The 15,667-nt window shown below is 41.3% G+C and overlaps 1 protein-coding gene across 1 annotated transcript; it reads left to right on the forward strand.

Annotated features, from left to right (window-relative positions):
- The first annotated feature begins 7,743 nt into the window (after positions 1-7,743).
- Positions 7,744-12,206, forward strand: LOC147160643 (uncharacterized). The gene is made up of 2 exons (XM_086057617.1): positions 7,744-8,058; positions 8,193-12,206. Exon 2 carries the CDS (start codon positions 8,288-8,290, stop codon positions 8,696-8,698), a length of 411 nt encoding a protein of 136 aa, XP_085913743.1. The 5' UTR covers positions 7,744-8,058; positions 8,193-8,287; the 3' UTR covers positions 8,699-12,206.
- The last annotated feature ends 3,461 nt before the right edge of the window (positions 12,207-15,667 follow it).

Here is a 15,667-nt window from a genome sequence, read left to right on the forward strand (position 1 = left end):
TTGCTGTCGACTGAACATGACATCACAGTTGCTCAGGGCTCAGCTTGCACATGAACAAACCCAGAAAACAGGCGAGCCGTGATTAGCCGTTACATGACTCTGAGGCACTGTGATTGTGATGTCATTTTCAGTTAAGCGCAAGTGGCAGCACAAGGTAAAATGGCCGCCCTATGAGAGGCAAAAATGTTCTGCTTAATTCATACTCCACAAACACAATATTAACTCATTCACCGCCATTGACGGCTATAGACGTCAAAAATTCATTTGAACTATTTAAATTAGTTTCACATTTTTTTCCACTTTTGTTAACAAGAGTATGAAAACCTAGAAAAAAATGTATTGTACATTTAAAACAGATATCAAATTTGTGATTAATCTTGAGTTAACTAGTGAAGTCATGTGATTAATTACAATTTTAAAAAAAATGATCGCCTGATCCCCCTAATAAAAAAAAGAAAAGGAAAGATTATTCAAAATTAGGGGCGTCAGACAATTACATTTTTTAATTGAAATTAATCGCATGACTTCAATAGTTAACTCAAGATTAATCACACATTTTATATCTGTTCTAAATGTACAACAAAAAAATTCTAGGTTGTCACACTCAAAAACATGTGAAACTAATAGAAATAGTTCAAATTAATTTTTGACGTCTATAGCCGTCAATGGCAGTGAATGAGTTAATTAGAATGGGGTGAATAGAACATATCCTAAAGAAGAAATTTGACTTGAATTGCCCTTTGTGTAATTATTTGCGTTATGGTTAAATATCATCTGAGAATGACAATAAACAGCTTCAAGTCAAGTCAAGGCACCGCTGGACTAAGATATCTTTGGAGCGATTTTACCATAATAAACAAACATCATTTAACAAACTGGCTTTTTTTATTTTTTTGCTGTACTTGAGTTGCCTTGTTGGGACATTAGAATTGGCCTGAAACATTTTCATGTAATATAAAAAATACAAATCAGAAATCAGGAAGTGGCCAAATACTTTTACACGTCACTGGAAGGACCTTTTTCCGGATAGGCCTCGCACCAGAATCATTCCACTTTGTTGCTCAAGTTGTTTAACGTTTCTTTAGACGAAGACATCATTTAGAGGGCGGAAACAATTCCTGGTAAATAAACACACACACACACACACACACACACACACACACACACACACACACACCCCCCCACACACACACACACACACACACACACACACACACACAGAGGCACACTAATCCTTGACGAATCATTAAGATATACAATAAATCCATTTGTGGAGAATTTTTCCTTCTCTGCACGCCCCATTCATTACTTCCAAAAGGCCATTTGTGTCGTAATGAAAGTGTAACGCTCCGTCTGTGTGTGTGTGTGCATAAGTAGCAGTGTGGTAAACAGGCTTTTCTGCTATTAATTTGAAATTGTGCTGACAGAGACTCGACGGGAAAGAAGCCATGCGTGCGCAAGCATGGAGGGAATATCAAGATTATGGCCTGCAGCTTCAAAGCACCTCTTTTGTATGGTATGATATCCAGGGCACGCGCACACACGCACACACACGCACACACACCCACACACACACACACACAGATTGGACAACAATGTGCGCGCACGGCGATACGGGAGCCGCCTGCAGATTGGCAATCCTGGAAGCAGCAAATGCTGCAGAAAAGGACGAAGAGTGTGTGTGTGTGTGTGTGTATGTGTGTGTGTGGCTCTGTGCTCTGGAAAGGAGGAAAAATGGACTTTCGCTCTTCTAATTAGGCTTTTTAGAAGCACAATCTGCCAGATGGTAAAACCATCAATCAAATATGTCATCAAGTTGACCGCTAATTCAAATGAGAATCACTTGGACAGCTCACTCACATTTACATACGAGGATAGTGGGTGTGTGGGTGTGTGTGCGTGGGTGTCATTTGCATTAACAAAACCGGCATCAATTGGTTTAAATGATACTTGTCAGATCATTTATAGTTTGTAAATATGGTAACAAAGCGCCAATGAGTCTACAAGTTACAGGGGCCAATACTTGGACCACTACTATTTACTTTTTACATGCTTACCTTGGGTAGTGTTATCAGAAAATGCTCCATTAACTTCAATTGCTATGTTGCTGACACAAAACTAGCTAGCTATGACATCTGAGCTAATCATTTAGCCAAGCGTCAAACATGCCTTAAAGAACTCAAGGGTTGGATGACCGATTCTGACCGATAATTCTTGTATAAAGCACAAATTCTGTCGAATGCAGGATCGCTGCATGATTTTAGTAGGGGTGTGCTCCCCACCCCCAAAAAAAATTGTATTCTCATAAGAAAGGCGATTCTCATTTAGTACGATTCAGAATATATTTTAAATGTCCCAAAATCGATTTTATTTAAATTATTTTACACTGTCTTCCCTTTGTTTGTGTGTGCCTTTATTAGGAGCGCTGTTCATGTTGTACTCGATTTGGTGACTGAGGGGCAGTGTGGTTCCACACGGTCTGATACACTGTTAAGTTGTAGCCACATTAGAGAGGAGAAGGAAAAAGTCACGATCAAGTTATTCCAATAAAAGTTGTTTTTTTGCAGCGTGGAGACGTTCTTTTGGGTGATAAAAGTGCCGCGAGTAGCGCACTAATTGGCATTAGCGAGTCAGACTGGAATAGATCATTACGATTCCTTGCACATCTATAAATTGAAGCAAAAATCATTCTTAATCGAAAATCGATTGTGAATCGAATTGCATACTCAAAAATCGCACACCCAAAAATGTATTAAATCGTGCGACATTCAAAGATTCTCACCCCTAGTTTTTACTTTGTCCCAGGTCTGTTGCAATATGCACCACATTCGCCTGCAGATTAGTCAGAGCCCTGTGCAAATCCGCGAGTCCACCTCATGGTGTCATAACACCTCATCCTGTGTTATATAAACACGACGAAAACATAATTGCTCTACAAAATTTGTTCCGATTTTGTTTTAGTACTGTTGCAAATCTAACACAACACGAGGCTAGAATTTAATGGCCACCTGGACTTGCAGCATTTTGCGAGCACGAACTACTTTGAGCTGATTTGGACACCTGAGAGGACGTTCCTATCATGCAGTGTGGCAGGAATGTTAATAGCGGGACAGCTATTTATCACCGGCGGAGTTGGCCACCTTCCCAGGAAAAAGACCTTCCTTATTTGAATATTTACGACCCATGAGGTAATGTTGTCTCGGAGCTTGATCCTCGTCTGCCAGCATTATGTTCTTACAGTATTTTCCATATTGCTGCGATAAACACCGAGAGCAGCCGGTTGGATGCAAGCTCTTCTGCAGCTGCTGCCGGGATAAACGTGATAAACTGTGCAGGTTGATAAAATTGATGGAATAGAAAGTGTAGGCGGTGGTATGCATGGTAAGCAAGGATAGGGTATGGCCTTGTTGGGGAGGGGGGGGGTGGTATGTTTGTTAAACAATTAAAACAAATCACAGCAAAGCAGGAATGTACTATATATATATATATACATACACACATACACATACATACACATGAATATAATATATATACACAAAGAAGAGTTTTACAACTTCAATATTGTTAGTCATTTTTTGCAGAGGATAAAGAATATATGCCTGTGAGTTGACATCAGTGCTAGTTTCTTTAGCCAGGCTATTGTGTTTTGTAGTAAGCTGAAAAGTGATAAACCAATCGGAGGTCATGCATCTTGTATTTGTGCTTGGATTGCTACGATTCCGCAAGGAGCCGCATTAGCGACCTCCCCACATTATTTCATTGGGAATTGCTTCATGATAATCTGCCTGAAGGGCAATCTGGCTATAACTCATTCAAAGCCAAGGCAGCGACACGTTTTATTTTCATGCAAATACCAAACATGGTGATTTCCACAAGGGATGTTTTGCTGACCTGGAACACCTGGCGCTGTAAATCGGCCCCTCCGCATCACAAACTCCTAATGAGCGTAAAGACCTCATTTACGTCCTATCCATCACATGTTACGACGAACATAACTCCGCTACAGCGTGGAACCGGGCCAGGTTTTGCCGCCACCAAATTGTGGCGCACTATAAATCCATCTGCAAGGAGTCGTTGACTTCCAAGTGTCCACTGTCGGCGTGATTAATCGCATCAGGGCCACTAAAAGGCCACGGGGGAGAATTCGTGGGGACGGCGCAAAGACGACAGCACCTTCAAATATTAGCACTTTTTGCTTCCATCCATACTGCAGAGTTTGCACTTTCATACATACTAAATAAGTTCAAATTCATCAGAAGGTAATACAAATCTGCGCAACCAAACAACAAACCTCAGTGCAGCTCTGCTTACCTTGTGGCTTTGACACGCTACTTGCAGGGGCATCACCGTAGGTAGGATGCAGACAGTGTAGTCCGGCGACTGTTGCCTGAAGGCGGCACTGGATCTTCCCCCGGCCGAGCTGATCCCAGACACAATTTCAGAAATAGGCAGATAAAGGATTCATTTAGTTGTTTAATTTCACGCTTGATGAGTGGGCGGGGCACTGTAGAGATGCAATTATTTGTATATAAGCACTTCGTAAGTCAATTTTCCATAATATGTCCCCTTTTAAACCAGACGATCAATAGCTCTTATTTTGAAAGCCGGCATTTACTTTGAAATGCTGATTTTTGCTAATGACAAAATCAGGCCGCTTTGGCGTCCCATGAATATGAAACGAGCATGATGTTCACGCCGGTTAGCCGCCCACCCAACATATGCCCGCCTCTAAACGGGACCTGAACGGTGGCATGAATGTTTCAGCACGCACTTATCTACAGTGAGTTCATCATCCCGGGACCTTCACACACTACCGTGGCACATCCATTTTTCATGGAGGCCTGCTGCAACGACTGGGAAATGAATGTGAGAATCCTTTTTTTCTTCTTCTCCGCGCTGTGGAATACCAACAAGCCGGTTGGCCTTCTAGAGTATTATGATGATATAACGGTGGCATAAATAAATGGAGAAGAACGTGTACATACCTTGAGCTGAAACAAGGGATGTTGAACCTACATATCATATGAGGTTCATATGAGGCCTGCCGGAGCATTAGATCTGGACCGCTGTGCAATTCTGGAAACAGATGAGAGGATTTTTTTTTTATGAGAAAAGAAAAATGAACTCATTTAAGAAAGGAATGGAGGGAAGAGATTGAGGAAGGCTGTAGTAAGGAAGATGTGATAGAAGCAAGTGAGGAAGTAAAGATGAAGGAAAAGGGAGGAAAGAAAGAAGAAAAGGGTAGGAAGCAAGGAAAGATGAGGAAGAGATAGAGGGATGATGAAAGGAGGTAAAGAAGGGAGGTAGGAGGAAAGAGGGATGGGAGGAAGATGCAAGGAAACGAAGCAAAGATGGACGAAAGGAATGACTTAATAAAGGAACAATCGATGAAAAGTAGAGGGAGTAATGGTGGTAGGAAAGATGGATGGAAGGAAACTAGGACTTAAGGAAGGATGAAGGTAAGGAAATGAAGTTGAACGTATGAAAGAAAAGCTAGAAAAAGAAGGTAGGAGGAAGCAATGAAGGCAGAAAGGAAGGGTCAACATCCTTTTGGCCCACCCTGTAAAATAAACATATCTGTTCATAGGCAGCATGTTTGCCTCGCATTTCAAAGTTCTGGGTTCGAACATCCTACTTCCTTGTGTGGACTTTGCATGTTTTCATTGTGGCTTCCTCCCACATTCCCAAAACTTGCGTTTTAACTTCAATGAAGACTCTCAATAGTGAATATGAGGGTGCTGGCAAGTTAACACTTCAGGTTGTACCCCACCCATCTCTTGTCTAAAGTCTGCTGGGATAGGCTCCAGCACACCCGCCAGCCTAATAAGGACATGAAAATGGATAAATTAGCACTTTTTAAAAAATCTATTTAGCAAGGACTTTATTTTTAAAAAAAAAAAAGTGAACTAGCCCCTGAAGCGTGACTTAGTGTGAAAATATGAATCCATAAATTAGCATTGATAATAGGTTCCTTTCCTAGATAGCATCGCTCAATCCTTCAGGTAAATCACTGGAAGGATTATAAATAGCAGACTCTTTTTTCCCCTGTGTGTTCGGCAGTCGTTCTCAGCCGTGCGCTAAAAATAAACATGACGAGAAACTTGTCTAACAGAATTCTACTTATTGGCAGATGCGTCAAGACCACCAGAAAGAGAAACGCAGACAAACTACCATTCATACAATTAAGTCTTAAATCAAATGCGCGTTTTGGGGCCGTGGGAGGAAAACCACTAGCTCGCCGTGCTGTTAATATCAAGCAGATACAAATATAAGCTGGCTTTGCTAGCACCTTCAAGTTCCCTTTTCAATGCCTGTCTGAGAGGCGATTTTTATTTATTTATTTATTTTTAACCTTATTTACACCAATTCATTTATACTTACCTGCGATCCCTGCATCGCACCCAGTCCAGCTCTGCTCACATAGGACCATAAGAAAAGCATCAACATGGATGAATTGAACTTTTTTGTTTTATTATACAACGGTGCCTTGCGTTACAAGTGCGACGTGGTATTCCAATAGTGTCCAAATTAATTCATCAACTCAAATACCACAAAAACAAACAAAGTTATCTTGGCAAACTTAGCGGTCAAAAATTCTCGTGTTTAGCTAGCTAGTAGCTACACACCTGTTCACGTATGAGCACTTTCTATATCGACATGTCATAAAAAAATACAACAGTGACATCTAGCGGTCAACATGGTGACTGTACAAAGGAACCTTAAAAATAAATGGATATTTGACTAATTTCAGCCATTTTCGACAATAAGAAGTTTTGTCAACAACTAATTTGATACATAATAATATTTATAATATAACATTTTTGAAAACATATTTTTCCACTTACCGTCGACTGAAAATGGCGTCACGTGTGCCGAGGACTAAAAGGGAACGACCAATCATGGCTCCGTTTGCTAACGTCACATGATCAAACCCAGAAAACAGATGAGCTGTGATTGGTCATTACCTGAGCTGAGCACATGTGATGTCATTTTCAGTCGACAGCAAGTAGCAAAATGTTTTTATTAAATTTATTAATTGTACTTGAAAAATAATGAAGCTATCAAATCAATTCTAGACAAAATAACGTTTTATTGCTAAAAATGGCTAAATGAGTCAAGTAACCCCTTTTAAACTGCAGTCAAACATAAACATTGGACCAACACAAATAGAGATCATTTTGTATCAATTAACGGTGATATACATTAAATAAACATCAAAGAATCAAATCTGAAATTTAATCCCCCAAAATATATATTAAAAAATGAACAAAAAATGTGAATAGGGGATTTCATACATTTTTCAATGCAAAAATAATAATAATTAAATGCTTCCACTATCCTCCACAAAGTGTTTCCACTGTCCAATAAAGGTTTTTTTTGGTCTTTTTTAATTCGGTGACAGATTATTCGCTCTTCTAACATTATGTCAACCAACATCCCTAAAACGAATTATTTTCTACTCAGAGCGCCTGATAGCCTATTGAATGGCGACAAGATGACCGCACCCTTGGGGAAAGCCCAATGCACACATTGCACAGTGCTGCTCAGGGTCCTATAGTGAGAAGTTCATCGACCTCACTTATCATTTGACTCCAGGGTGAACCTATAGATTGCATTTTATTAACCATCACTTTTGGACGCTTGGAGGCAGAATTAATAATAATAATAATAACAATAATAATAATAAGGAAAGCATCATCTGACAGTGGAGCTTTAATGCAGCATGCAGCTCCTTATTCACATGCTGAGTGGAGCAGCAGAGAAGGAGGAGGAGGAAGAGAAGGGAGGAGGTTTTTTTCCCTCTCTCTCCTCATCTCGCTCCAGCTCTTCTAATTGTTGGCCAGATCTCTCATGCGCTCTGACTGAGGGACTCCCGTCGCCGGACGAGGGGTGCACATTGAGTGGATTGCGGCAATTAGGACCTTCTGACTGGATGGTGTGAGCCCCATCATCACCACCACCACCGTCATCATCATCCTCATCCTCATCCTCCTGAAATGCGTCACTGCGCTCACACACAACAGCACGGACCTGTCCCTGCACTGACTTTGAAGCCAGGTAAGCCTTTTGTTGATAGCCTGCTTATTAAAAAGGGAGGCGCAACTGGAGTCATAAATTGCAATTCGTTATCTTGACTGTGAAACGGTTGCTTGCTTATTGAGCGGGTGTGTTTTCCGCTCGCCTCCCAATAGGTGAGCGCATGCGCGGCCCGGCTTCCCCGCGTTGAGCGCCCCCCGCCCCCCCTACTTTCCCCAGCACACGCAGCACGAAGGCTCCCGCGGGCCGGATGCCACCCCCGAGCTCCGCGTCCTCCCCGGTTCCCCGGTGCCCGACCCCGGGCGTCAACGGCACATGCGCGGAGCAGCTGAGCGTCGCCTTCCCGCCGCTGTCGTCCACGCTGGCCCTGCTGGTGCTGGTGGCCGTGCTGGCGGGCGTCGTGCTCGTCTCCGTGGCCACCTTCCACTTCCACAAGAGGAGGCTGAGGAAGCGAAAGATCCAGAAAGCGCAGGAGGAGTACGAGCGCGACAGTCACAGGGCGGCGGCAGCGGCGGCGGCGGCAGCGATTGCTGCCGGGCCCGCGAGGCCGTGCATCATTGCGCGCCCGGTGCTGTGCGCGGAGGCGGCGGAGGTGGCGGAGGAGGAGGAGGAGCGCGGAAGCGATCCGGTGGAGCACGGAGGAGCCCCCGCGGACTGCTAAACTCAGGGAACGAGACTGTGGAATAAACAGCAAAAAGCAATAAGGCACAAAGAACTCTCATCCATCTCTGCTGCTGCTGCTGCTTGTCGATGACTCTCATGCAGAATACTGAGCATAGCAGGCCTGTAGGATAGTACACACACGCACACGCACGCACACACCAACGAGAGCAGTGGTTTCCAACCTTTATTGCGTCAAGACTCACACAGTCGTACCTTGAGATGCTAGTTGAATTCGTTTCGAGACCAAACTAGTTTCAAAACGTTCTCGGCCAAGTGGCGTGCAAAGCACAGTGGATGTCCGGGGCCAGCGGGGATGTGGGCTGGTGTGGGGCGTGCGCCTTGGCACGCCACTGTTCCGCACACCACTCTTGTATCAATCTTGTGTACTAAAACATTCGTATCCTAATTTATTTCCCCCCAATGAAATAATTGGAAACGCAATTAATTCGTTTCAGCCTCCTCTAAAAATAAATAAAAATATTTTAACATGTTTTTTTCCATCTGTAAAACCGCCACTAGTACTTGCTCTCCACATAACCTGCAGGCTGGAACGAGGGAACAAAACAAAATATATTATATTTCCTTGTTCTTCTTCTGTGGGCCCTGTTAGCAAACCTCAATGGTGCATTATCACCACCAACTGGTAATGTCCTTCCACTGCAAGAAAATCAACGTAAATTGATGGAGGCCAGATGTCAGGATTTTTAGACATTAAAAAAAAAAAAAAAAACTTTGGCTCAGATCCCGAAAAACTTGTAAGTCAAGGCACTCGCATCTCAAGGCACTATTTCGTTAGTAAAAACCTCACACATGACCAAAAAGTTGTTGATTGTTCTGCCTGTCACTATTACGTTGCTGGCCAAGATAGATGAAACAAATTATTTGTAGTAAATAAATAATTTTCCTTATTTAGTTGGGAATCAGTGCACGAGAGCAGGGTTGTCCAAAGTTGTGCAAAGTCCATCCCGGGGGTCCATTTGGGGCCGGCAGATTGTTTTTAATGACCTTCAACGAATGAATCACCATTTTCTTATTGGGAAAAAATATAGCGGAGTTCTTAATTAAACGTCTGCTTCTTACTATAGCTCTGCCTCAAATCGTGAAAAAATGCGAGTAATTGACACCACCCAAATTAAATAAATAATTGCCTCTAACAATTGTGTAAACTATACGACAAACTATGATAAAAGTGTGTCAATATAATCTCAAAATCAGCTTACATTAAAAATAAATTGCTTACAAATTGTCTGTCATTCTAGATGCAACATACTTCCTTGACACCAATTACTGTACTTTCTTATTTGCGGAATTTTTTGAGCATTACAGAAAAGCGGGGGGGGGGGGGGGGTGAGTAAGTGACTTTTCTATTGCAGTACCTGCCCAAACCATGTGGGGGCAGTGTCAAAATTCAACCTGAATACAACATTACCCGTCCCAAACATACAATAAGGATGACCAGGCTTTGTTTATGACAGAATTGTATGAAAAACACCTCAATATAAAAATATAAAAGGAGTGTGCCTTCCACGTATTCTTACGCTGCCCATTAAAGTAGTTTGCTGCGTATCGTTGGTAAACTTGAAGTCATACTCAGTGTTTCCTCTGCATATTTGTCATTCGTCACTAGCCGATTCACCTGTCCCGTGCTCAGGGCAAATAAATAAAAGTAGTACTTTGGCACCATTTAGTTGACGTGAGCTGAGGAGTTTCATTTAGACAAAAGTAGTGCTTTGCCACCATCTTGGTGCCAATGAACTACGTTGGAGTTGAGGAGTTTCATTCAGAAAAAAAGTAGTGCTTTACTGCCATCTTGGTACCGTGGAACTATGTTGGAGTTGAGCTTCATTTAGACAAAAGTACTGCTTTGACACCATCTTGGTGTCAATGAACAATGTTGAAGTAAGTTGAGTAGTTTCATGTAGACAAAAGTAATGCTTTGACACCATCTTGGTGCCAATAAACTATGTTGAAGTGAGTTGTAGAGCTTTACTAAGAGAAGTAGTGCCTTGACACTAATATCTGGCATCTTACGGCAACTATAAACCTTTTTTGGGGGTGTCAATTACTCGCAGCGTTAGACTATGGGGTATATGCCACGGAGGAGGCGGGACTTTCGACTGCCTGGTTTTCACACATCAGCTGTTGTTTCCTTTCCCCGTTTGCGACATGTGGGCCGCGTCCCAGTTGTTGCGCTTCCGCCCTTGTGCCCCTCGGTTGCGCGATCCCGTCGATGGGTGCGAGTGTGTAGCGTGTTGAGACGCCTTGCGCGCTCCCGCCCATCGTTGGGGAAAGGGGGGGGGGGCACAGGAGGGGGGTGTGAGTGTTGGAACGCGGCCATTAGTGGCCGGAAACCACGCTGATGTGCGAAACCCGGAAGTCAGAAGTCCGCGGCATGTACCCCATTGCGGAGGTTCGCTGTACTGGATGAGGGCAGTGATGTTCTGCTGTCTATTTTTGTAAAAGCGAGGAGCCGAAATGAGCCGTAAACATGAAACATTCAACAGAACATTCCACGGCAGGAAAATGAAAAAAAAAAAAAACTGCTCAACTATTTGCTTCGTAACCTTCAAGCTGAGACATCGGCCCATTTAGCCGCTTCTCTTAACCCAAACACCAAATTGGTTTTACGGTGACAAACGTCTTCGGATTTCTGCCTGAATTGTTTTTTTTTTCTTTTCCCGGACACGCCCGCTCTGGCTTGTCCCGCTCGGGACATTCGCCCGCTTCTGCCTCTCCGACCTCCTCCCTCTGGCTTCTTTCAACTGCGGAGACGTTTAAATTTTAACTCCTCTCCGGGATGTGACACACGATTGTGTTGAATTATTCACACGTGATGACACAACACACGCACACGTACACGCACACACATGTCGTAATGGCTTCGCTGATCTTCCTTGGCATGTCCTCTCACACACTAGCAGTATGAAGTTAGTTAGACTCTTCTTAATGGATGTTGTGGTGCTGGTAGGCAGTGCAAAAGCTGCACTTAGAAACATGTAGGCTTCTTTGTTTGCCCATCGTAGGACTCCTTCCTTCCTCCAATGAAGTGACTTGAAGTGCTCCAATGTGAGTTTGAGACATCTTAGCTCTAGTTATGCAAAACTTGTTTTGGGCTGTAGTAATGCACATAAGATCTCGTTATGTTTTCCTTCTTCAGTGCGTCACATGCAGTAGTAGCTAACGTTTAAGTGCTAATATTTGGAGCATTCATATAAGCGATTGTGATCCATGAGAAGCTTTACCTCCAGCAGCAGATTTTCTTTCTTTGTCAACTCTTTCTATAGTAACAACATATGATATTCTAGTGGGCCTATAAATAGAGAGTCATGGATTCACTGTACATGTATGACATCATGAGGAATGTTTTCTGTAATTTGCCTTATACAAGGAATATACTGTATGTAGTATTTAGAGTTTCTAAATAAATATTGGGGGTAAACAGGTGCAAAGTGTGTTGCTGCAATTGTTTGCATTCCTTCCGTAATAAAGTGATGGTGTTGCATGAAGACGGCTTGTTCGCCACAGAGATACAGAAAGGAGGAAAAATAAAACGCCCAGCAAAGTGCGCAACTTTCAGGTACATGTAACGAGTTAACTAATGGCCAGAGTCATGTTTTCTGATACATGGTTGGGGGGGGGGGGGGGGGGGGGGGGTGGGGGGGGGAAATTCTCCCTCTACTTTTTAAAATTACCGTTTCGAAAAGTCATGTCTGCTTTTTGGCAAATCTGAAATTTAAGAAAGAATCCAGAGCGGAATTTTTACACCAAAACATGGAAATACAAAAATTACAGTTTCAAACAAATCTGACAACATTTTTGACATCAATACTTTTTAGGGAATTTCTCAAAACTGCAGTGGAATCTTTCAAACAAAACCTATTTATTTAACATTTTGTTCGCTCCTCCCTAAAATCTCAAAGTTGATGAAACTTCATCGCTTCCCTCTAGGAAATTTTAGGGAACTGTTAATTAAAAGAATCCAGAGAGGAATTTGTCCAGCAAAAATGGTTAGAGATTCTTTAAAAAAAAATAATAATAATAATTTAGCATTTTGAACCCATCTTGCCACTTTTAATGATATGGTGGTTAAATTCCTCTCAAGATTCTTTCAAATTGCCGAAAATTGGAAAGTGCATGATTTTTTCCCAACATTTTTAAACCACTTGTAACTTGTTACAATATGATGGGGAAAAAAATCCTTTCTGGATTCTTTCAAATTTCCATTATGGTGAAATTCGCATAAAATACATATTTCAATTTCAGGGAAAAATTCTGATGTCATCATTATTTATTCAAAGTAAATGTACTTTTTTTTTTTTTTTTTACATTTTCTTTTGGTTGTGAGCAATATTTTTCTTATGTAATTTTGTCTTTTTGGCGAATTTCACCACAGTGGAAATTTAAAAGAATCCAGAAAGGATTTTTTTTCCATCATATTGTAACAAGTGACTGTGGAGAATGGTTTAAAAATGTTAAAGGAAAATGTAAAATATAAATAAATAAATAAATCCCCTTCATCATTATTCATCATTATTTATTAAAAGTATATTTACTTATTTTTTCTTTTAAAAACATTTTCTTTTGGTTATGAGCAATATTTTTGACTCCCAAGGTTTTAGTAGACGCAACTAATAATGGCCTAAATAAACCAAAATTTCAAAAGTAACAAACACAATTTATGCACAAGGGCTGTAATGCTGCAAAGGGGCGGAACATTTCCAGAATTTTCTGGTCAATTTTGTAGACATCCATGCAAAACAGATACTTTTGTTCTCCTTGCCCACATGCAAGGGCATTACACTACACAAATTGCAGTTTGGGCTCACGACACAAAGGATGCAATTTGACAAATGACCTTCTGTAGGGAGTGCACGCCGGTGCCGATGCCCCCCGTGGAATACAAATCTAATTGGAATGGCGTCCGTCCGCCGCGACATTCCCATCCATCTTTGCCTCTGATTTATTGACTTGAAGGTTACGCGCAGTCTCCGGCTCCCCCCTTTTAAATGGCGCCACGCTGGAGGTCAAAGGAAGCCAATCGGCCTCGAGTTGGCCGGGTACCAGGACGCTATGTAGCCGACTGTCCCTCAGCTAATTCAAAGAGTTGTGAATAAAAGGAGCCAGGATGATGCACAATAACCTCATTGGCATGAGTGCTAGGGAATGAAAACAATTTGTCTCGGCTGTCAATTTGGGAATAAATCAGCAGGGGGGATGATTAATGTCGAAATATACTGTATGCCCTTCACATACATGTGCCCGCCATAAACGCTTTAATGATGCAGTAAAAATGGATCACTCTTCTGGAATAAGAACAAATCCTGGCGAGCGGCGACAGACGGATTTGATTCTGAACACACGTCTCCCCAGATACTCATCTGTATTTACAAGGGCAATTTACAAACACGCATCTCCTGAAGGCAGCGGAAAATTATGGATATTAGCTACGGCTTAAGTGACCAGGAATGGATAGAGGGGATGGCGTGATGGGAACGTGGTCGAGAATCGATGAAGGTCAGGAAGGGGAGGAGGTCGTCAAAAGCCGGGAATAAGCCCAGGTTAGCCAGGATCGAAGGAAACGATACTTAGGGGTGAGACCGGGTTCCACTGAACGAATTGAGTTGTTGTTGTTGTTTTTAAATGGATGAATGTAATAAAAGTTGTGGACAATACTAGTGGCCTAAGAACTGATAAACCACCTAAGAAATGGATGGAATTCAGTGGCCATGACAAAAACTGCCAAAATAAAAAATAAAGGACCAAATAAATTAATAACTAAAAGTGAAAATAAAAACTGATATAAAAAATATAATTCAAAAATTAAATACAAAAAAATATATAAATGAAAATAATAATAATTTAAAAAAAAATATATATATATATATATATTATATATATATATATATTATATATATATATATACACACATATGTATTTAATTTTTGAATTATATTTTTTATATTCGTTTTTATTTTCACTGTCATTTATTTATTTAGTCATTTATTCATTTGTGGCAGTTTTGGTCTCATACTGCTGGGACGAAGTTATTCAAATGAGGGGGCGGTCCTAAGCGTGTCTCGGGTTTGACTCCGCCGTTGCAAACTGCCTTTCAAATGGTCGAGTGAGCGGCTCGGCGAACAAGGAAGTCTCGCCGGCTTGCATTGGAGAACTCCAGTTGCTCGAAAACAAAAAGACTAAAAAATTAAATACAAATGTATTTATGTGTGTATATATATATATATATATATATATATATATATATATATATATATATATATATATATATATATATATATATATATATATATATATATATATGTTGTTGGTTTTATTTCCATTTATCTATTTTTTTTAAATTTAATTATATTTTCCTATATCTGTTTTTATTTTCACTTTTAGTCATTTATTTATTTTGAATTTTGGCAGTTTTGGTCCTCCATATCCATGGAGCAGATGGAGGTCAATGATCGCGGAATGTTAAGAGGAAGGTTACTAGAGATGAATGAAGCTAAGCGAAAGTCAGAGTGACGGAGACCAAGGTTGGACGTCAGTGCCGATGAAATAAATATGGCAGTAATGACGGAGGCGATCAAGCGCTATCGAGTGGACGATCATGGAATATATTACGGAAATGAAAACGGGTGATTAGGATTGGATGGTGTAGCGACTCGGATCGTATGGAGGCCCGCCGCTGAGAAATGGCGGGCGATGACAGAATAGAATCAAAGTCGAAGAATAGATATACAGTAAAGGTGATGTATAAAAAATGGAGACAAAGTCACGAGTGGTTTGAATGATGATTACGTTCAATCAAAATAAAGCTATCAGACACTGCCTGCGGTTTTAATATTATGAAGCAGATTTTCATGTGGAATAGCCTACATTTCACATGTAGCCTCATTTCATCCTTTTTAAGTCCTTTGGCGTCCCAGGAGACGTGAGACACATTTGGCAACAGGAGCTGATT

The sequence above is a fragment of the Leptonotus elevatus genome, chromosome 16, assembly GCF_054856555.1.
Source record: "Leptonotus elevatus isolate MCC_2025b chromosome 16, RoL_Lele_1.0, whole genome shotgun sequence".
NCBI lineage: Eukaryota > Metazoa > Chordata > Actinopteri > Syngnathiformes > Syngnathidae > Leptonotus > Leptonotus elevatus.